Source organism: Cebidichthys violaceus, unplaced genomic scaffold (genome assembly GCF_023349555.1).
Source record: "Cebidichthys violaceus isolate CVI_PGR_0920_01 unplaced genomic scaffold, fCebVio1.0.p SCAF_8, whole genome shotgun sequence".
In the NCBI taxonomy this organism is placed as follows: Eukaryota; Metazoa; Chordata; class Actinopteri; order Perciformes; family Stichaeidae; genus Cebidichthys; species Cebidichthys violaceus.
In genome coordinates this window covers 3,293,849-3,315,502 of record NW_027176964.1, presented here as the reverse complement: position 1 = coordinate 3,315,502, position 21,654 = coordinate 3,293,849, and the positions used below count along the sequence as shown (strand labels likewise).

General features: G+C 39.4%; 1 protein-coding gene across 3 annotated transcripts; it reads right to left on the bottom strand.

Moving 5' to 3' along the window:
- Positions 1-875: 875 nt before the first annotated feature.
- LOC137866187 (tissue factor-like) lies at positions 876-17,037 on the bottom strand. 3 transcript variants are annotated; one of them, XM_068701923.1, is made up of 7 exons: positions 16,757-17,037; positions 15,259-15,373; positions 10,934-11,026; positions 10,363-10,469; positions 9,694-9,872; positions 5,747-5,897; positions 876-1,821 (listed from the first exon to the last, which is right to left on the bottom strand). In XM_068701923.1, the coding sequence occupies exons 1-7, from the start codon at positions 16,821-16,823 to the stop codon at positions 1,688-1,690; spliced, it is 846 nt and encodes a 281-aa protein (XP_068558024.1). In that variant the 5' UTR covers positions 16,824-17,037; the 3' UTR covers positions 876-1,687. The 3 variants fall into 3 exon arrangements, with proteins under 3 accessions (XP_068558024.1, XP_068558023.1, XP_068558025.1); XM_068701922.1 differs by having other exon boundaries at positions 5,732-5,897; positions 16,757-17,031; XM_068701924.1 differs by lacking the exons at positions 15,259-15,373; positions 16,757-17,037 and adding exons at positions 11,850-12,972; positions 13,439-13,469 and having other exon boundaries at positions 5,732-5,897.
- Between the last annotated feature and the right edge of the window lie 4,617 nt (positions 17,038-21,654).

Below are 21,654 nucleotides of genomic sequence, written 5' to 3'. Positions count from 1 at the left end.
CTTAACCCTTCGAGGTCAATGTCTAACCTTTACCCTTCAAGGTCAAAGCTGAACCTCAATCCTTCAAAGTCAATGCCTAACTTTTGCCCTTTGAGGTCAATGCCTAACCTCAACCCTTCGAAGTCAATGACTAACTTTGGCCCTTCGAGGTCAATGCCTAACCTTAACCCTTCAAAGTCAATGCCTAACTTTTGCCCTTCGAGGTCAATGTCTAACCTCAACACTTCGAGGTCAATGTCTAACCTTTACCCCTCGAGGTCAATGCCTAACCTTAACCCTTCAAGGTCAATGTCTAAACTTTACCCTTCAAGGTCAATGCCTAACCTCAACCCTTCAAAGTCAATGTCTAACCTTTGCCCTTCAAGGTCAATGCCTAACCTCAACCCTTCAAGGTCAATGTCTAACCTTTGCCCTTCAAGGTCAATGCCTAACCTCAACCCTTCAAGGTCGATGCCTAACCATAACCGCTTGGCTTTCCTCTGCGGTAAAAGCCTCCTGAGCGATGAATAATCGTTATTTATCCATTTAGATTGTTGTGTTGTGAGTTGCCTAGTGTTGGAGATGTCAACTGTAGAAATGTCTTCCCTCGCTTCAATACAATGGGACAAGATGGCACTTGGCTTGCAGCGCTCAAAGTGCCAAAAATACATTTGAAAAACTCAACAGCAATGTCTCTTTCTAGAAATTGAACCCCCTGAGACCCCATGTCTTTGCCACACTGGCTAAATTGTTCTGTACAGCTGAGAGGAACTGGAGATTTGGTGGTGACACCTCTCATGCGCTGTTTTAGTCAGATACAGATCGGACCAGTCAGCAGATGTTCAGAAACATAATGGCTCGCTGCCTCTCCATACAAAAATTAAAGCATGATGAAATCTGGAGAAACTTTTAATTTTTATTGTTTTATTGCTTTTCCATCCTTTTGATCAACACAAATTACACTTATGACACAAAACAATAAAGAATAATAACTATCAATAAGGGTAAAAGAATAGAGAAATATGGATATGTAGAGATAAGTTTGCTGATGTTGTTGTAGTTGCGAGGGGCAGCCACTACGTGCATCTAAAGAGATTAATTTACTGTATTTTTAGTGGTTAATTCTTTTTGTTCCTGACAGAAATTTTAAGGGAAATTTTAATGAAAGAACAAAAAATTGTGAGAAATATGTTTAGTAGAAACAGTCACCTGGATTGATATGACGGGTTAAAAGAAGATATGGTAAGATTTGGAAGTTGTGATGGAATGTTATACATTTAGTTATACAATGTAACAGGTACACAAATCACATTTGAAATTGTCTTAATTAGATAATTCTTCCAGTGGGAACTGTTGCTGTGGCATTTGATCAACTAAAATTAAGCTGTACTTGATTCTTGATGTACTTGATCATTAGTCCACATAGGTCGTTCACACACATGGGATGAATGCAAGAAATGCAGTTGTTCACGTTTTTGCTCATAATGCAGTTTGCTTTACATTGTCATAGCAAGCTGCACATGTTCAACTTAATGTAAATCAAAATATGAAATAGAAAAATAATGACGACAATACACTGTAAACAAAGAGCACAGCGATGGTTTTTTTTAGAAACAGAGAGGAGAGAGAAGGGAGACCAGCTCCCTGTTTGTGTAAGACACACACACACACACACACACACACACACACACACACACACATACATGCACTAAACAGGTGCCGATGACTGAGATGTGTTTTTTTGTCGGCAGCATTTGCAGCAGAGGACGGTCACCGTAATGATGATGACGAGGACTGTGAGCAGGATGAAGACCGCACCGACCCACGCTGCCAGACTCAGCTCTGATGGGACAACGAGACTCACAGTTAGACCGATGGATCTGTCATTTTAAAGGTGCAATGTGTAAGAACTGGCCACATGCTCCGAACAACTAGGGGGCAGCATTTCACCTCTACTTTGTTTACTACTGGGTGTAAACAAATCTTAAAAAGCCAACTGCTAACTAATAGCAGTGTATGTTTTGATAGTTTGTTCATCGAACTAAATCCAGAGTGAATGAATTCGAGCTAACTTCTAACTGCTACTGAAGCTCCATCCGTCTCTCTGAGCTTGCCCCACTCTCCTTCCAGCGTAGTAGTCTCCTTATGGACAGGAGGAAGAGAGACTGGGTGCCAGATGTTTTTGCGTTTCAGACACTTTAGATTTAATCCAATAAACAAACAACACAGACCCTGTAGCTTCAACGTGATTGACAAGCCCTCGTGGCAGCTCTACTTCTTGGTCCTCTCGTCGTGGACTGAGGACAGATTGGATGCTACAGTGACTCACTATCACCTCTCGAGGTACTAGTGGTACTACAAGACAGGATGGGCCGGGGCCATCTGGTTAGCATGCTGATTTTACTAGATTTCTCTGAAACAATAAAAAGACGTCTTCTTTTTAAACAAAAATTCGGGCCATATCTTAAACATTGCAATTTTAAATGTAGATTATAGTTTTTAACCACTAGTAGCTCTATAAAGGAATGTTTTAATGTGTGTTTGGATCACCTGGCATGATGTTTCCATGCCATATTAAAATCTAATCACACACACACAGAAAATGTTTAAGGAACATTTCTTTGATATTTAAGCTTTTTTGAAGAAAAATGTGACAGTTCCTCTTCAGTTTTTTTCTTTTTGTGATGCACATGCACTTAAAACAAATGGGTGGAATTCCACCTATTTTCAAAACACAAAAATATCAGCTTAGCAGATGTTTTATGAATGGAAATTCCTGTTTGTCAGGCTTGAGGCACAGTGTATTTGGGGTGACTCAGAGACTTGACCACAAAGTACGTCAACCAAAATGATCTCCAAGCACTTTGACAAAAAAAACTTCTTATCCATAAAAACCACAAGCAGGACTCATGACTTCCCCCCCCCCCCCACCAAAAAAAAAAGCATTTTTCCAGGAACTGAACCCAATGCTTTGTGTCCATGTGAGTCTTTGCCCCGGCCATCACATGAGGACTGAGGCTCCTGCCTTAATGTGATGCTGTCATTTTTATGTCTGTACCCTGTGAGGTTGCAACACATTCTCACTCCCAACTCAAATACTGACACTTGGTCAGTATTGGCCGTGAGCTTCAAACTATGACACTCTATGTTCCCATCTAGCGTCAGTCCTGGACGTGTCAATGAGGTTGTGTTGGTTTCCACTAGTTACATCCATAGTGTCTTTTCAAAACAAACTCCCACGTAGGTTTACTTAGTTTTTAGATTTACTTAAGCAACAACAATACTTGGTTAGGTTTCCGGTGGTTTCGGGTTAAAATAAGTGTATTTGTTACATAAAATAACTACGCTATGATAGTCGTGAATTTATGTAAGAAAATCTTTGTGAAATAAGTAAATGTTGACTTTTGGTTTCAGACGGGACACCAACAGTGGTCTCATGGGTGAAAGGGCTGTTTGTTTGACGAGTTGTGCAACACATTCTCACTTCATACTTAGCCCCTAAGCTTCAAACTATGATACTACTACGTACCAAGGTTATTATAGTTTTGCCTTTTTATTTCGTTTTGACTTTTTGTTTTCAATTTCAGTTTAGTTTTAATTAGTTTTTAAGCGGGTTTGCTAGTTTAGTTTAGTTTTTATTTTTTGAAAATGCTTAGTTTGAGTTTAGTTTTTATTAGTTTCAGTATTAGTTTTAGTCTTTACCGCGGAATGCAACAGTCCAAGTAAATCTGCGTTTTTTTGAGAAACAGCATCCGATTTACATGACTTTTACACTATGTGGTTTGCACTTGATTTAGAGCAACATAACGCATGTTTGGGCGTGTTTTGTAGCGCCACACAGAGGACACAGAAAGTGGTGGAGTACAGTGACGTGCGGTGAATTGCTGTTGATTTGGTCATATTTCCCTGTTTTTTGAGACATTTTTAAGCTTGGATATTGAATCTTACATTTTTGTGGTCAAAGCAAAATATAAGAAGAAGAAGAAAAGTGTAGAAGAAGAGCAACGACAGAACAAGCATAAACCCGACCCGTGGGCTCTCGCATGCCCTCTTCTTTGAGGCAGAGTAGTGTTTGCCTCCCCTCTGTGCTTTTTCACTGCGGTTTCTGTCAGATCAGCAACACTAAATATGTTCTACACAGACGTGAAATACATTACCTATTCTATGTAAAGAAAGGACATATAATAAAAGTGTCTACAAATATTACAGTGGTGACAAACAATGAGAAAGAAAAAGTCACGCACTCAACCCAGTTTGTGAGGGATTCACAGTCTGAGGTGAGGCACAGCTCGTCGCTGCCTCACCTCGCATCTCCTCAACCCTGGTGGAGTATTTGCAAAGCGTAACTTCCAGCGGCAGGCGGCAGGCGGAAAAAAATGTCAAACTCGCAAAGGCGTTGTTCGACGGTCGCAGACGTTCCCAGCCGCGCTGGCCGGAGTCCCACCGGCACCCCAGACGTGCGGGAGGATGCCCGTTCATCGCTGCTCGCAGCTTTAATATCATATTTAATTTCTTACACTGTGAGCTCCATAAACTTTTTTCCACAGTATGACACATTGTTTAATATTGTGTCTCCATATCATTTTTTAATCTTGGATATGAAATGACAATAACTATGATGTCAAAGTGCGAAATAGGCTATACCTTACATTTTAACAGGTGTAGCCTACTTGGGTTGGAAAATTGCTGTGACCCCAGCATGAACATTTTGAGTAGTGTTCATACTGTTGGCTACTGATGTAGGCTAATTGAGCAGAAAAGCATTGTTTGTAGGCAAGCTGCATTCATTTCACAGTGGCTTCTAAGCAAAACACTGTTGGTAGTTTTTCAAGTCAATAATGACTAAATATCATTAGCCTACAGTCATTTTAGTTTGAAAAGGGAAAATAAGAAGACCACATTTTCATTAAAGGCAACTCCAAGGTTGGGGAAGCTTGCTGTATACACATGACCAAACCCTGATATCGTCAGGTTATGTCCAGCCCTCTGCAGCATATACTGTAGGCTATCTGCAGTATGTATGGAGTACATAGAAAAAAGGAAATTATTAAGACAAAAAAAAAAGTATTTGTCCCACACTCACCGAGGCCTCCAATCTCCTCACCCTCCGCGTCCGACTCCTCCGACTCTGAGCGTTTCAAATCCACAGATTTGTGGGATTTTTCCCCTTAATAAATGCTCCACATATCTTATCATCTTCCAGTGCAAGGCATTTGCTCTTATTTGTGACACATTCATATTCAAAGTAATCCCAAATAGGACTCTGTCGCTTTCTCCCAACTTTTGCCGCCATGATTTCAAAATAAACTTCCATCGTCACAGGGAGTTAGGTTTAGGAAAACCACTTAGGTTTAGGTTGACGTTAACTTGACTGGCTAAAGAGTGTCAAACGTGTTATGTGACTAGTGAATCACTTGAGTCAAGACTGATGTGACAAAATGTCAACATTAAATTTCAGTTAAGCACAGGACACAAACAGCGGTCTCCTGGATGAAAGTCCTTTGTTTGACCCATCCACCACCCTGTGTGGACCACCTAGGTCTTTATACCACGTCACTGACTCTGACAGTCTAACATCGATGCAGATGGGTTTACATTGGAGTCAGTTGAAAACTCCAGTGCGTCTCATACAAACGCCAAATGGTGCCTCGTGTGTCGATATCAAACTCTGAGGAGCACTGACCAACCATCTGTATTTGACGAGCTGGGAGTGAGACCTGGGTGTAGTGAAGTGCATACAGAGTGTGAGCACCTTGCAGGACGTTACCGTGTCCGGGTGTGCACCGCTGGATGCTCCAGGCTCCCTGCTGGGAGCTTTTGGGTCTGGAGGGGATGAAAGCTGCAACCATGAAGCAGTAACTCTGTCCCGCATTCAGCTTTGACACCTCTGCTGTACTGGAGTTAGATATGATGTCTCTCTACCAGGTAAGAAAGAAATATTACTGTCAATCACTGTCATCTATCCAACTCACCTTTAACATTTAGACATTCATAAATTCTTGATTTGATAAACACATTTTTATATATCAAATCTAAATTGAAATCATCTCCGTAGTGCAACGGTCCCCAACCACCGGGCCGCAGACCGGTACCGGTCCGTGGGTCATTTGGTGCCGGGCCGCTAAGAAAGAATAAATATTATATTATTTCCGTTTTATTGATTATCAGAGTCTGAAAGATGTTTTATTTTGAAAAATAATCGGATTCTCTCCCAATTTCATCCGCCTTTCATCCGACACATGTCAAGACGCTTGTCTCGGTCATGTGATACGTTACCCAGAAATGAAGCCCGCAAGCTAGCGAAAATTAGTAATAAACTGTTGGAGAGCTTCTTTGCAAAGGAGAAAAGGCCCACTAAGGAGACAGAAGAGGAGCCTGCAACTTCCAAGAAAAAGAAAGCTTCATTTAACAGACAATATCGGGAGTCTAATTAAATATCAGGAGTAATTTTCACGCGTCAAGCCCACTCTGCATAATATGTGGCGACAGAGAAAGATCAGCTGCTGGAGATTGTAAATGATGGTGGCCTTACAAGTATGTTTGAGACTGTAAAGGACTCTTATGAGGTTCTGTTATATGTAAGGTGAATCTTCTTCTTCTTCTTCTTCTTCTGTGGTGTTTAACGGCAGCTTGCATCCGTTTTGTTGCATTACTGCCATCTTCCGGTTTCATTCAATCCGTATGTTCACAACTACTAGACTTTCCCCATCAGTCCCGCTGCTCGCAAAAAGTTTGTGAAGCACCTTCTTCCCTGATTACTTGATCCCCACTCCAGTATGTCATTCAGCTCTCTTCCTCTCATCCCTTGTTTTTGCATTTCTCCCAGCATGCCCCTCCTTTCTGAGCTGTGTCTACTACAGGAGGTGATGACATGTTGCACAGTTTCTGGTGCCTGACAGTGCTCACAGAGACCGGTTGGATGTTTCCCTATCATGTGTAATGTGCTTCGTAGATTGCTGTGTCCTATTCTTAATCTTGATATTGTAATTTCTTCTCTCCTGTCTCCTCCCCTATATCTTACACTGCTCACTTTACTCTGAATTGAATGTAGATGTCTCCCCCTCGTCTCCTGGTCCCAGTGTTGTTGCCATACTTTGTTGATATTTTTCCTGATGATGCCCTTTCCCTCTGCTTTGGATAACTTGATACAGATGTCTACTTCGTTTTCCTTCAGCGCTTGTTTGGCTAATTTGTCCACTTTTTCATTTCCTCTGATACCTACATGGGCCGGTATCCATATAAATACAACTTCAGTGCCTCGTTCTACTGCTCTAGAGTGAATTGACATTATTTTTAATAGCAGATCTTGTCGGGTATTGGACATACCTGACTTCAGACTAACAAGTGCAGACATGGAGTCACTGCAAATAAGGACTTTGCCTGGTCTGTGTTGTTCAACCCACTCTAGGGCCAAACAAATGGCATACAACTCAACTGTATACACAGCTAAAAAATTCGAAGTGCGCTTAAATATTTCCACTTTGTGACTAGGAATTGCAACAGCAGATCCTGTACTGTCTGTAGCTGGATCTTTTGATCCATCAGTAAAAACATGCACATGTTCTGAGTATTTTTTATCTGTGTATTCATAGAACTCACTCACTAAATTTGTATTTCTTTGTCTTACCTTAATTTGCATCAACTCCATGTCCACCTCTGGTTCTTTAAGCAGCCACACAGGAGTTACTGGCCACATGACAGTAGGGCAAAGCTCTATATCAGAGACTCCTAGGCTTCTTGCTGTCGCTTCTCCAACCCAGCCAAAACTTGTCTTTGGTACTTTATGTCTTTCCCAACACGCCTGTAATACTTTTTTAGTTGGATGAGTATCTTCATGACCTCTCAGATTTATCCAATAATTAATCAACAGTTGTTTTCTGCGAAGACACAATGGCATTTCCCCTGTCTCTACTTGGATGGCGCACACAGGTGATGTTCTTACTGCCCCTATACAGATTCTAAGGGCCCTTGTCTGGATAACATCTCGCTGTTTAAGTGCGGTTTCTGATGCTGAACCATATGCTATACTACTGTAATCTAATATGGATTTAATTAGAGCTTTGTAAATGTGTATCAGGGATGCAACCTCTGCTCCCCAGTCCAACCCTACCAGACATCTCATTACATTTATAACTTTTTTACATTTATCACTAACGTTTTTTATGTGGTCTTTCCATGTTAATCTGCTGTCAAAGTGTACTCCTAAAAATGTAAGGTGAATATTTCCAACAAACCCTTTTCTTTGTTACCTAAGTTAATCACTTCCTGCTAGCCTTTATTTTGTAAGTGCCCTTTCTATGTTTTGGGTCCTTTTATTTTGAAGTCCAACTGGCGAAACCGGAAGCAGATCCAACTCGTCAGAGTATAGTAGTTTGACTTGGATTTGGATAAAAAGATTGACGGTGCAGACGAAAAGATGTTATAAATATTCCTCTGCAATATTAGTTTATTAATTAACAATCAAGCACCTAGCTGGAACGGGAACAAGGTATTGTGTGTTTATTGTGTGTTTTATTCTAGTTCTGTTTCAACTAGATGCTAATATTAGCTTAAGAGGGTTAGCTAAATGACTAAGCTGTAATTTTAAGCTAATGCTATAGTTCGGTTTTTACATGTGCTTTTTAAATGTATATATATTAGAGAAAATGTTTAATTAATGCTCCCATGTATATTTAACTGTATTTTAAGGAATGTTTAAACTCGTAAGAGCTCATTTATGTTGTATCTGTTCCGTAGCTCTTACGGTGTTTTCTGGAGATTGGTTTAAATGAGAAAAAATAAATAAAGGCCTCTGGAAACATCAGTACGCTTCACCATTGTCCGGCTGGGGTCCGCTACAGAGACAACAACTCTGCTGGTGTTTTGGATTCAAATCAGGGTTGAATATCCTGAGATTGCCACAAGCCGCATTTTCTGAAGTGACAGCAATCAAAACAAAATTACGGAGTAGACTGGACATAAGGAATACACTTCAGGTGTCATTGTCTCCCATTACCCCCAGATGGGACCGTCTCATTGCAGAGAAACAAGCTCAGAGTTCCCACTGATTCAGCGTTATTGTGAGTTGTATTTTTTATGTATTTTATATTTGTTTTCATGCCGATCGTATCATTTTATTTCCTTGTGTTTATCCGCCACACCTTGAAGGAAGAAAATATTGTCTTACATGAAACCAGTCCATGGCGCAAAAAACGCTGCTGTAGTGGACCTTAATGTTTTTGACACATCACAACATGCAGTAAGCATTTTTCTAATATCCAATCAGCTTCTGAAGCTGCTCCATTCCAGTATGAACCTCTACACTTATATATTATCATCTGTATTTTATGTTTGGGTTCACAATGGAGGAGCCTCCACGTGTCTCTGTCTCTCACAGGCGAGCTCGATCTTCATACAGATTAAACTCAAGTCACCTACAATTTATTTTCGTTCAATATTGTCTTTTCAAAGAAGGAAACAATATCAACGACAAACAGCTTGTATTTGCTACATCAAGTCCCACTGAAACAGAAGTTAGAGCATTTTTCTGTACTGTCGTATTCCCTAGTGAGACATATTATTTTAGTGAACGCTGAAAAGTTTTTGAAGGGCTTTGGAAAAATACCATTTACTCTATGATCATTCTACTGTTTGTTAGTTTTCAATACTCTGGCGAGACTTTGTTTGTATGACTGAGCTTCATGTTGGTGGCAGCGTGGCAGCTGAATACTGTACCTTGCCAGTGCTTCCAGATTTGTAGTAGCTGATCTTATACTTGAGGTCTTTCTTGAGAACGTCTCTGAGGCTGAGCTGCTTCCCAAGCTCATGCACACCGCTCAGAGGATCTGTGATGGTGACGATTACTCTGCTCTCATCCACGGCCTCCACGGTGAAATTCACTGCGCTGATGTTCGCTGAGGAGAGGACGAATCACCAGTGATGATGAGGCTCAGGCTTATTCAGGCGGGTTCTAAGCGTCTTATTCATAAAGCTTATAATACTTTATATATAATACTAGCTCTATCTTTCAGCCTTTGTCTCCTTTGGCGTAATAAAACATTGCTGTAATTCAAACAATGTAACAATGTAAAAGCAAGTCACGCTGACTACTATTAGAACCACGTATACAGGGAGATGAATAACCAGGTCTGACATATTCCATGAAAGAATCATATCCCAAATGTGATCAATGAGTCCTCCTTATGTGGACTCATTAGAAACATTTGTGATACGTCATAAACAAACACAATCTGAGAGGAAATGTGTTTCCCTCGAAACGTAACTGACGATGCAGTTTTGTTGTATCTGTTGTACGTTATTTTTAGGAGACCAGGCTGCTCATTGACAACTCTGATGTGTGTTATGTGTGGATTGTTTTTTTCTGCGTGTGCATGCAATACCTACTCTGTCTATAGGGGTTGAAGGGAGGGGCAAAACTGTGAGGGAACTCGTCCAGGTCATAGTCATAGTCCATGGTCGCAGGCTCTGTTTTGATCTGGACAGTGTAGGTCCTGTCAAACAGGAATACATAAATATGGGTGGGAGATAAGTAATATACATTCATCATGCATGGTTGGATTTTGCACAGAAGTGTTTTGAAATGAGGCCAAAGCTCAAAAGTCTCAAGCAAGATTAATTTAAAAGAGAGGACAGGAAATTCTTAAAATTAAATTTGAGAAGTACAATAATATTAAAGTCAGCATACCGAAACTAGGACAGATAATAAGTAATAGAGCTTCAAATATACTTCATATACATCATGTACACATGTGGCTAATCGTAATTTATGATAGATCAAAACTAACACAAAGATGGATGACAAATAAGTCTCTGTAAGAAAATTATAAAATTTGATTGGCGTTAGAAATTACAAATGAATGTAAAGTGCTATAAGTTACTGAACCTACCAGATACATAGGCCCAATTGAAACATTACAGAGCTGTTATTCAGGCCTTGAAAGGACAGAGGTCCTACCTGTCGAAAGGTCGGAGATGGTCGGTCAGATCACATTCTGAATGTGACATTCGGATGCAGTCGGGACTCTGCCTCCCTTCAAGATCCTCAGTGCTAGTCACATGACAAAACACACAAAACAGATGAACAATGATTTAAATGATTAAAAACCCACAGACTGCTGACTTACTGACACTTTCTGTGCCTGACATGATCCGGCAGTGCGAGACACAGTGTGAGATCGCTGTAGGACAGGAGCACATTAGACATTGCAAATAGATTTAAAAGAAAAGGATTAAAAACCTTAAATATATGAAAAACCTTCATGATCAAATGAAGGAAACCCAGAGGGGAAAATTAGACAAAATGAAAATTCTGGTGAGTCATTTTGTAAGTCAAATTATCTTGTTTTCTCTCCTGTGTTTATGACTTACTGTAATTACGGGTGAACAAAAAAAAGTTTCATCAGGATAATCTTTCTAAGTTGCCTTAATTTTTTTGTCATCTGTGAAACAGGTGGGGAAAAAAGGTTTGGTTTGTTTGAAGGGATTATTTTTCTTTTTAAATTTTATTTGATACATATTTCGGCCACTACCCCATGTTCTAAATAGGACTGAAAGTATTCACGTTCTCTTTCAGGTGAGTTCTAACTTACATAAATTACAATATATGTAGCTTGTTTAGAGGGAATAGAGAAATGAATACTCACCTGGAAGAAAACATGAATGCTTTTAGTCCAATTTACAACATGGGGTGGTGGTGCACTTCAGTGTCTTGTGGCTGAAATATGTATTACAACACGTTTTCAGTAAAAAAAAACTTAGAAAAATGATCCTGTCAAAACCTTTCCTTTCACCTGTTCTTTAGTCATAAACTAAGGAGAGAAACAACTTGGATCAGACTTTGAAAATGGATGACAAGAGGGTTTTTTTCTCACTTTCCTCCCATGGCCTTCATAGCATTGTGGAGTGTACGTAGCTTTGTGTTGTGGGAAAAATGAAGTGAAGTTCAAACAATCCAGCTTTTTCCCTCAGAGTCCTCTGTGTTGGTACCATTGCTGTGGACATGCGTTACACAGTGGTGTCATTGAAATGAAGGAGGAGGTAATTTTATCGTTGTTTTTTGAATCAGTGCTAATGATGTGTGACCACATTGAACAGCCTCATCTCCCAGAGGACCACGTTCCAGGAGCTCTCACTGTCACATCATCACTGGCTCCTAATTCAACGTGTCTGTGAACCACGGCGGCCTTCAGGTATCCAAACCCTAAAATGTAACGGTAGGTTACTTTTCACAGAATGAAAGAAATATACTTAACCAGCTTGGATGCTTCATTTTCATCCATTGTTTATTTGGAGGGACCATGAAGGGTTGCCTTGGTTTGAAAAAGTTAACAAACACAATTTCACCGTAAACTAACGGTAAATTACTGGCAGTAGGGACGCCAGTAGTACCTTACCGTAAACTGTATTACGGTATGTGATAGTAGGATAACTGGGTGTTACGGAATTTTACAGTATATGCCAGAATGTTACCGTTTATTTACAAAGAGTAATACAACCCGCTACTTTTGCATTTAATTCCCAACAAATAAAAGATTAAGATTAGACTTCCAATATATAATTGTTGCAGTTTAATACATGTTCTCAAATAATAAAGGGAAATTTGTATTACATCACAAAACTCACAATGTACTGCATGTTTAGAAGAAAACAAATAAAATCATCTTAAATGACCGGCTTAACTGAACTCATTAGCATAACCTCAGACACTGAATTAAAATAGCATCAACAGTGTAACACTGAATTGAAATAGCATTAAGAGTGAAACACTAAATTAAAATAGTATCAACAGGGAAATGCTGAATTAAAAGAGTATCAAGAACAATGTAATAGAACTGTTATCACAGTCTAGCTTGTTAACAAGTCTTACACACATTTATAATTTATTTGAACTGCATGAACTCACACATGAATGAAAACAATAAGGAAAGAGAACACCTTGAAAGAGGACTTGACTGCAGCGTCTGGCTGGTATCCTCAATCTCTGATGAGGAGTGACTGTAAAACAAACAAAATAAAAACTTTAGAAACACGATGTTCTGAACTTCTGGAAAGTTCTATGGCATCCAGGATAATGTTGCCCCTGGGATAACACACAGGTAACGTTACTGTTAGCGTTACCTCAACTGTTCATCATTTTGAACACACACAGGCGATTTCTGGTTTGTTTGCTCCTTTTGCGGTCCTACAGTCGGTTCAATAATAGCACAAGTAAACACTTAGGTTACTAACGTTACATCTTAACACTGTAATTGGTGATTTGCTATGCTGTTAGCTAGCTAACCTTTCTAAGGCTAATTGAGCTTGAGCTAGCTAACGTTACAGAGCTAGCTCCACAAATATTAGCAACTTAATGTAACGAAACAGACCAAGTGAAACATTATCTGAGATGTTAACAGTTCAATAATCATGAAGACATAACAATACTGGACACTTTGAATTTTTGGAATAAGTGTAACGTTACCTCGGCTCCTCAGTTGATCTCCATATGGCTGTGTTCAGAAGGATGAACTGAAGCTGTTGTGTCCAAAGTCACGTTCAGGAGCAGTCGGTCACAAGACGTTTGTGACTCAAAAATGACTTGTAGGCAATGAACAGTTTGAATAATAAAAATATTCTATCGTCATAACGGACACATTAACCTACAATAGACAGTACGATGTAGATGGATTGTGACTCACTGAACTTGTATAAAGAAGTGTATTTCCACCACCTCACAGAAAATACTGTATCATGCTGATACATTACACATTACAGTAGTCTGCTGTTATGGTTAATTGACGGCATTAACTGTTAATTTACATGCGAGGGATGAACATTTAACTGTTTGTTACCATTTTTATGAAATACTGTAAGATACTGTTTTAAATTCACCGTAAATTTACAGCAATTCATCTAGACCAAGCAGAACAATTCTAGAAGTGCAGTGCTTTGTGTGTGATAAGCCTTCAAATTTGTTCTTGTTTTAGATTCCTTACTCAAACTGAAACAACATTAACAAAGGAGCAGTGGAAGTACAGTGATCCTTTACTTACAGTAAGTAAAAGTAGAAGTACAACAATGTAAAAAATACTCTATTACAAGGAAAAGTATTATTAGATAAAGTATTATTATTTTAAATCTTACACTGTCAAAAATATGACACAGACATACAAAGTCTGAATTACACAAATGTACTGTAGTGTGTGTGGGGGGGAGGGGGGGCTCCATCTTTTGGGCACTTCATCCTGATTACACATTGGGGGGACTCGACTTCCTTTGGGGACAAAATGCACGTTCCCATAATGTAAATCAGTGGTTCTCAACTGGTCTGACCTATCACCCCTTGATGACAAGCCGCGACCCAAATGTTCAACTTCTCAAATGTATTTAATGAAACGATGGTCCAGTGTGAACCTGAGCTGAAAATGTCCTCTGCAGTCGCAGTAGTAGGAAGCGCTATTGTGCAGAGAAATTGTTCCCGTCAGTTCCCGTCCCACATGTTTCACGTAAACCAGTAAAACTGATTTGTTTGTTATGTCTGTAGATTCGTCCATTTGTAATGCAAAATGACCACTTGCCTTAATTTGAACTGTTGTCTGTTGTTTGATGTCATCCGACATGTCTTCAATTCACCTACTTATAATGTCATTTGACAGAGGTATAGTTTTCAGCTTATCTGCTGCGGATTGATCCAACAAATGCCGCTTCAGTTTTGACGGCTTCATGCTTTCTTGTGCCAGAAGCTCGTTGCACAAAACACACTGAGGTTTTTGTCCTCTTTTGTCCTCAATGTAAGAAAATCCATATCTCATGTAGTCGGTGTCCTACTTGCGTTTCACTCAATTAGCATGAAAACAAACTTTGTGGGTGTTCTTCTATACTGTGAAATGGTGGGTGTGTATTAGCATTACAAGGCATTAACGCCAAATACTGTTAAGGAGTGTGAATAACTTACAGGCAAAGGTCCGCGACCCACTGAAAACGGGTGGGTTGCGACCCACCAGTTGAGAATCACTGGTGTACATCATTACATTTTTGGGATAGGGTAAAGTTAGGTTAGGTTAGGTTAAGGTTAGGTTAGATTTAGGATTAGGTCAAGGTTAAGCTTAAGGGTTAGGTTAGGTTAGAACATATAGGGTTAGGATTAGGGTAAGGCTCCGGGAAATGAATCTAAGTCAATGCAATGTCCCCAAAAGTCATGAAAACACAGTTGTGTGTGTGTGTGTGTGTGTGTGTGTGTGTGTGTGTGTGCGTGTGCGTGTGTGCGTGCGTGCGTGCGTGCGTGCATGTGTGTGGACTCACCTATGGTACGAGACAGTGTATTTGTAATCAGAAGCTTTAGTAGTCCAGACGAGGATGGTTTTAAAGTCCAGAGACACCCAGTGTACATTCTCTGCTTTAGGCACTAAGTTCTCATCTATGAAAAAAAAATGTAACACAACATTCATTTTCTGCTCACCCATGATCTCTTCCTGTTTTAGTTTTGTAAGTGTAGTGTAGTATCACAACGAATACTTATATGTCCACTTTGATAGATCTGTAAACTTTGACATCCACCTCCCTATCCTCCTCTTTCTCATAAACAGACCATAATTAAAGTCAGACCTTGCCAGCGGCAGAGCTGAACGTGAGCCAGAAGTGAGACTGTTAGTAACAACCTAATACAGTTTGAGGTACCGGGTCACATTCTTGTAACATTCCATCTTGTTCTCATTGCGTTCATTTCTTAAAACGTCCAAATGTTGTGGAACATTTTGTTTGGTTCATTCCTTGCTTCTTACCCATTTCCACACGTCTTTAAACAAAAAAAAAAGCAGCATCATGATTAGGTAAATACCCTGATGGAACATTTACTGATTACAGAACAACTGAAGAATGTTACAACTGTGCAAAGTTCTTGTTCCATCAAGCTCATGCAGATTCTTGCTTTAAAGAATTTGAATTTGCATTTCACTATTTGAGCATAAGTTCCATTTCCAATATAAATAATTGTCGAACATGCATTTTATATTTAGGCCTAACATACAAATGTATAATACCTAACTTAACATAACAAATTATTGGTATCGTTTCAAGATGTAGAATTCCTCTCTGTCCATTATCTATCTGACACCTGACACAGTGGACCTCAGCTGTGAAATAAGTTGCATCATATTGGAACACAGTATATCAGCATATTTGATAAGCTAAACAGCGTATACGTGGTGGCAGGACATTAAGGTGACCAGTGGTGGCCATGGCACCAGAGACTAAAGTCTGATCATCATACAAAGCCCAAAACAAATGGGCAGAATAGAATAATCCATAGACGGTATGGGGGGTATTTTCTACTGAAGAATTAGTCCCTCTGAAAAAAAGTCTGTGGAAAAGTCTGTTGGATTGGGGTGGGGGCAGAACTCTCACAGGTAAGCATTTCAGGCCTACTTCTGCCTGCCCCCCCCCCCCAATATGCTGTGCCCTTTAGGGTGGCCTTCCAGTGGAGAAAACATAACGACGTGCCCTGTAGGGTGCCCATCTGGTGAAAAAAACATGGTGACGTTCCCTCAAGGGTGCCCTTCCAGTGGAGAAAACAAAAAGGAATTGCCCTCTCTGGTTCCTTTCCAGTGAAGAAAAATAAATAAAGTGCCCTCTAGGGTGCCCTACCAGTGTAGAAAAAGTAATGACGTGCCTTCCAGAAATACGTTCCAGTGGATAAAACATGATGAAGTGCCCTGTAGGGTGCCTTTCCAGTGGAGAAAACATGATACCCTTAATGCAAAAAACATGCATGCTTGTCTATCTATCTATCATGTGCTTTTACCTGCAGTAGTGATGATCCAAGCAGACAGCCAGACTCCCAGATAAAGCACAGTTTTGAGCGATGCCATGTTACCACAACCCAAAATCCTTTTCCTCAGGGTTTAAGCTGCTCAGACTGACTATTGTTTCTGGTCAACAGGACAGAGAGTGTGAGAGCTGTAAATGGGGGAACTGGGGAACTGGTTCAGTGTTCCGCCTCGTTCTGCCTGCTGATCCCTCCCACATGCCGGCATTCTGATGGGGGGAGTGTACAAAGATCTGTTCCGTTTGAACTCCTCTTTTCACCTAAGCACAGATTAAGGACATGAATGTCCTTGGACTGACACACGACACTTTGAAAGTTGTAAAATATCCCTGTAAGTGACCCGTGTGTAAACTTACAGAGACATGAGTAATCAGTTAGCAATGGTTACACCCACAAGGACAAGAACCAAATAGTTCATTCTTTCTTTGTGAGAAGAAGATTCTCGGCCCTATGCTGCTCATCATGTATTCAACTGTGTTTCAGTGAAAACCAAACAGCTTGAGGCCGCTTTGCCTTGAAACTTTTACGCTTACCCCATTGTAAATGAGATTTAAATTCTTAGTGTGATTATCTTGGCTAAATAAAGGTTGAATACAAAAAAAAAGTGTGTGGCGGTGCCTGTATCTGCAGAGACCCTCTGCCTATATTTTCTCTTTTCTTATTATTTTACTGGGTTATTTATTGTGTAGTGGTCCCATTAACATTAACAGAATAACAGCAAACCCATCCCAATGATTTTTGCATTGAATATTAAATGCAAAAATCTAACTTTGCTGCTATAAGTTGACAAACCCTGTTGCTTGTTTGAAATGTCCCTCAGCTCTCATTCTATTATCCCCTGGGACAGCAGAGCAGCCAAGGAATGTGGAACTGAAGAAAAGTGGAACCATATTAAGTAGACATTAGCAAAAATAACAGCTAAAGAGGTACATTTGGATTCTCATTGAAATAATTTCATCTATTCAAGGTAATGGCATTCGGGTGGATCAGAGATCTGCAGTAAAACTGTGTGACCAGTGAGGGAACAGCGTCATTTGGGGGAAACCTCCTGGTCATAATTAGAAACATGTGACTGTTCTAGTTGGCCACACATACACAGAAACTCTGGGAAACACACACACACACACACTCAAGAGACAGAATAACACACCACAGTATGTTTGTGTTACTCAACCTACTAAAATTAGACTCATCTGCAACTTATTTGCATCAACATTTTGTAGTAACGCAGCCCAGATTGTTTTTTAATCCAAATGTTAAGGAAAACAACACAGCAATTCATCCAGTAGTTTATTTTAGGGGTCTTGGTGGGCCTGTCGTTCATTCCCAGTCTGTCTCTGACTAAAAGTACCAATACCATACAAGCAAAAAAAGTCCATCAAAAAGTCCAGGATTCCATCAAAAGTACTTAATGCAGGGAAATGGCCTCTGTGAGTGCATAGTATCTGATAATACTATACTATATATACTAGTATAAAATATATTACTAGAGATTATTATAATTGCTCATGTTTAAGCAACATTTTACTGTAGTTAGTTGAGATGGAGCACATTTTGAACTATTTCACATCAAATCTTTTTTTCACATTAATCCGCTACTTATTTTCTTGGTCTATCCATTTTATTGTAACTATAGATATCAGATTAATGTAGTGGAGTGAAAAGTCCAATATTACCGTCTGAAAGTTTAGAGTAAAGTTTGTTTTAGAAGAATAGAATTGATATGAATAAGGCCATTGACGATTTTCATGGTCAAAGAAAAACTAATGACACCATCTTCGTACTGGTAATGAAACCGAGTGACAGCTGCTTCAGATCAGTGAGGAATCTGTTTTTATTGCCAATCGTAAAGCATTTCCTAAAGGCTAACATTTGGAGCAAAGTTTTATCAACGCTGTGGCCTTGAAAGTAAAGTGCATCAACAATGAAGAACCAATGCTGGTACATTGTGTCAGAATATGAGCTTTATCTATGTGCAGATCACAGTCAAGTGTATCGTAGCAATAATCCCTCTATCTGTATTTAAATACCACAGTATGCCATATATTTAATGATAATGGAATTAAAATAAGGTCTACATTTTTTTTTGCCTGTTCTAATTACTTTTAAATAAGTTTTTAAGTTTCCCTCCCCAAAGATCTGTTGAAAACATATGAACTTGAGAACGCACGCCCCGAAAAACTACGAGGCAATGTCTCCTTCATCCCCACCCTACTCCCAATATATAAATACAGCTGGCAACTGTCGGAAGTGTAGAAAGGGTGGAGTGTGAAATATTGAGAACATGCAACTGAGAGCAAAGTAGCAGAAATACAACCTCTACGTGTAGCTGTAGTGATTTACAGTGTTGATAGTGGAACAGTATTTGTGCCATGTTTAAACTCTTCCCACCACTCTCTCATATTCTAGACAGGGCTAATTCTGCACAAGATGCGTTTAGGCTCAGTATTTAGTGTAGGTCACCCGCTATTTGGCAGCACTGACAGCTCAATACTGTAGACACCAGGCGGCAACCTCAATGTCTAAAATGTGAAGCCAATGCTGCAGTGCTTAAAGCTGCATTCTCTCTACTGACCAGCAGGGGGCGACTCCTCTGGTTGTATAAAAGTCTTTGAGAAAATGACTCTACTTCTCTCTTGATTTATTACCTCAGTAAACATTGTAAACATGAGTTTATGGTCTCAATCTCTAGTTTCAAGTCTTATTCAATACAGCATGATGTTCATTTAGTAAATGATGGTCCATTTAGATAGATAAATAGATAAAGCAGGGCATGTATGAAGGCATATTTTTGTCTTTATTACGCAAACAAAAACATTTTTTTAAAGCAAATTTCTCACACTGCAATCAAAAATTAATTTTGTAAGTGAAAATATCTAATCTAAAAATAGATTATTTGTTAGTTTTGCTTATGAAACTAGAATTTTTGGCTGCAAATCAAAAACCTTTGCTTTCAAAACGAAAACCTACGCTTTCAAAATGAAAACCTACGCTTTAAAAAAAAACAACTACACTTTCAAAAAGAAAACCTACGCTTTCAAAAAGAAAACCTACGCTTTAAAAAACAACAACTACGCTTTCAAAAAGAAAATCTACGCTTTCAAAAAGAAAATCTACGAGTTGAGTTTGGATGTAGTGGGTGGGGCATACGCTGCTGAATGAGCAAGGAGTTTCTATTGGTGGGTTCAACTTGGATCCCGGTATCTGCTTCCACTGTAAACACTGCATATGTCCCAATCTAGCGACTGCATCCTTCGGTGGACCGAGCGGCCTCCGAAATGAGACGGCCTATGCTACAGAGGACTTGCTGTTTGCGTCACCAGTTAACTTTATGCTGCCTATATGTTAATGAAACAATATAGGCTTCCGTGCCTAGAATGCCTGCTCAGAAGGATTATACTGTATATACATATATATTTATACTGTAAAGGTTTTAGTTTTAATCAGTTTTTCAATCATATATTCAATAATTCATAGTTTTTTCATAATATAGTTTTTCTAAATTAATAATGAGTTAATAATTCAATCAATTGCTATGTTATGACATACTTTACTTTTTTTTCTATAAATTGTCCCTTTTTTTGCTTGCAGGATTATTTTCTCCTAAATTATCACGTTGAGAAAACATTGAGAAATGAATAATGTTAACACAAGAATGCAAACTTAGTTTTTGTTTTGAAAGCGTAGTTGTTTTTTTTTAAAGCGTAGGTTTTCGTTTTGAAAGTGTAGGTTTTCGTTTTGAAAAGTTGTTGTTTTTTTAAAACAAAGGTTTTTGATTTGCAGCCAAAAATTCTAGTTTCATAAGCAAAACTAACAAATAATTTATTGTCAGTTTATTTATTTTCACTTACAAACTTGATTTTTGATTGCAGTGCGAGAAATTTGCTTTAAAAAATTTTTTTGTTTGTGTAATAAAGACACAAATATACCTTCATAGGCATGCTCTAGGGTGGGGCTACCTCGTGATTGAAAGGTCACACAGCATTTTTTCGTTTTACAACTTTAACGCTTTCAGTGTGTTTTCACTTCTCTAAAGATATAATTATAACATTTAGGTCACCTAAAAATGTCTTATTCAGCGTTCGGTTGTACTTAGCTCCATCCTCTCGTGTCATTCCTGATTCCAGAAATCCAAGATGGCGAGGAACAAATACCAAAATCAAAATGGTCAAAATGCAGAACTTCAGTCTTCAAAACGTCTATGGTAGTTACGCACACAAAAAAGAAAGATACAGGTTGAGGCTGTGACTTCGCTGCTCAAAGTTTACCAAAGTTGAACGCTAGATGGAAAGATGCACCGATGTTAATTTGTGAATTTGCTTTGCCACCGGTAGCTAATGTTTTATTAGCCCCTTCACTTGCATATAATGGGAATGAATGGGAGGCGACACTTCACCAACAATAATTTTGCGCATGTGTGTAACGAGTTAGCTGGTGACGCAAACAGGAAGTCCTCTGTAGCATAGGCCATCTCATTTCGGAGACCGCTCGGTCCAGAACGGGGGCTTTATGCGGCCCGTGTAGACAGCTGTATAAAAAGGTATTTGTATACTCCTTAAACTAGCAGTTCAGTTCCACAGTGAAGGTGGAGAGTTAGGGGGGACTGAAATCTGAGCAACTGTTAACAAGCCACACCCTCTACAGCGCCTCTTCTGCCTCCCACTGGGGCTCACGACTAGACACCAAGATACCGAACTAGCGTAACATAAGAGTCTACAGCCATGTTAGCTGCTCTGTGAGGCCGAAGCCGACTTATACACACCAGTGGTTTGAGCTAAATGCTAACATCAGCATGCTCACCTGCACGGAATGACAATGTCAACATGCTGATGTGTAGTTATGGTCGCCATCTTAGTTTAGTGAGTTAACATGCT

Excerpts from the sequence above, each read along its gene's own strand:
- LOC137866187 (XM_068701922.1), bottom strand. The coding sequence starts at position 16,823 with ATGGCATCGCTCAAAACTGTGCTTTATCTGGGAGTCTGGCTGTCTGCT. Across the intron at positions 9,873-10,362 it reads CTTCAACCCCTATAGACAGA|CGAACATCAGCGCAGTGAAT; the intron begins GTAGGTATTGCA and ends TCCTCTCCTCAG. Across the intron at positions 5,898-9,693 it reads AATCTGGAAGCACTGGCAAG|AGAGACATCATATCTAACTC; the intron begins GTACAGTATTCA and ends CTTACCTGGTAG.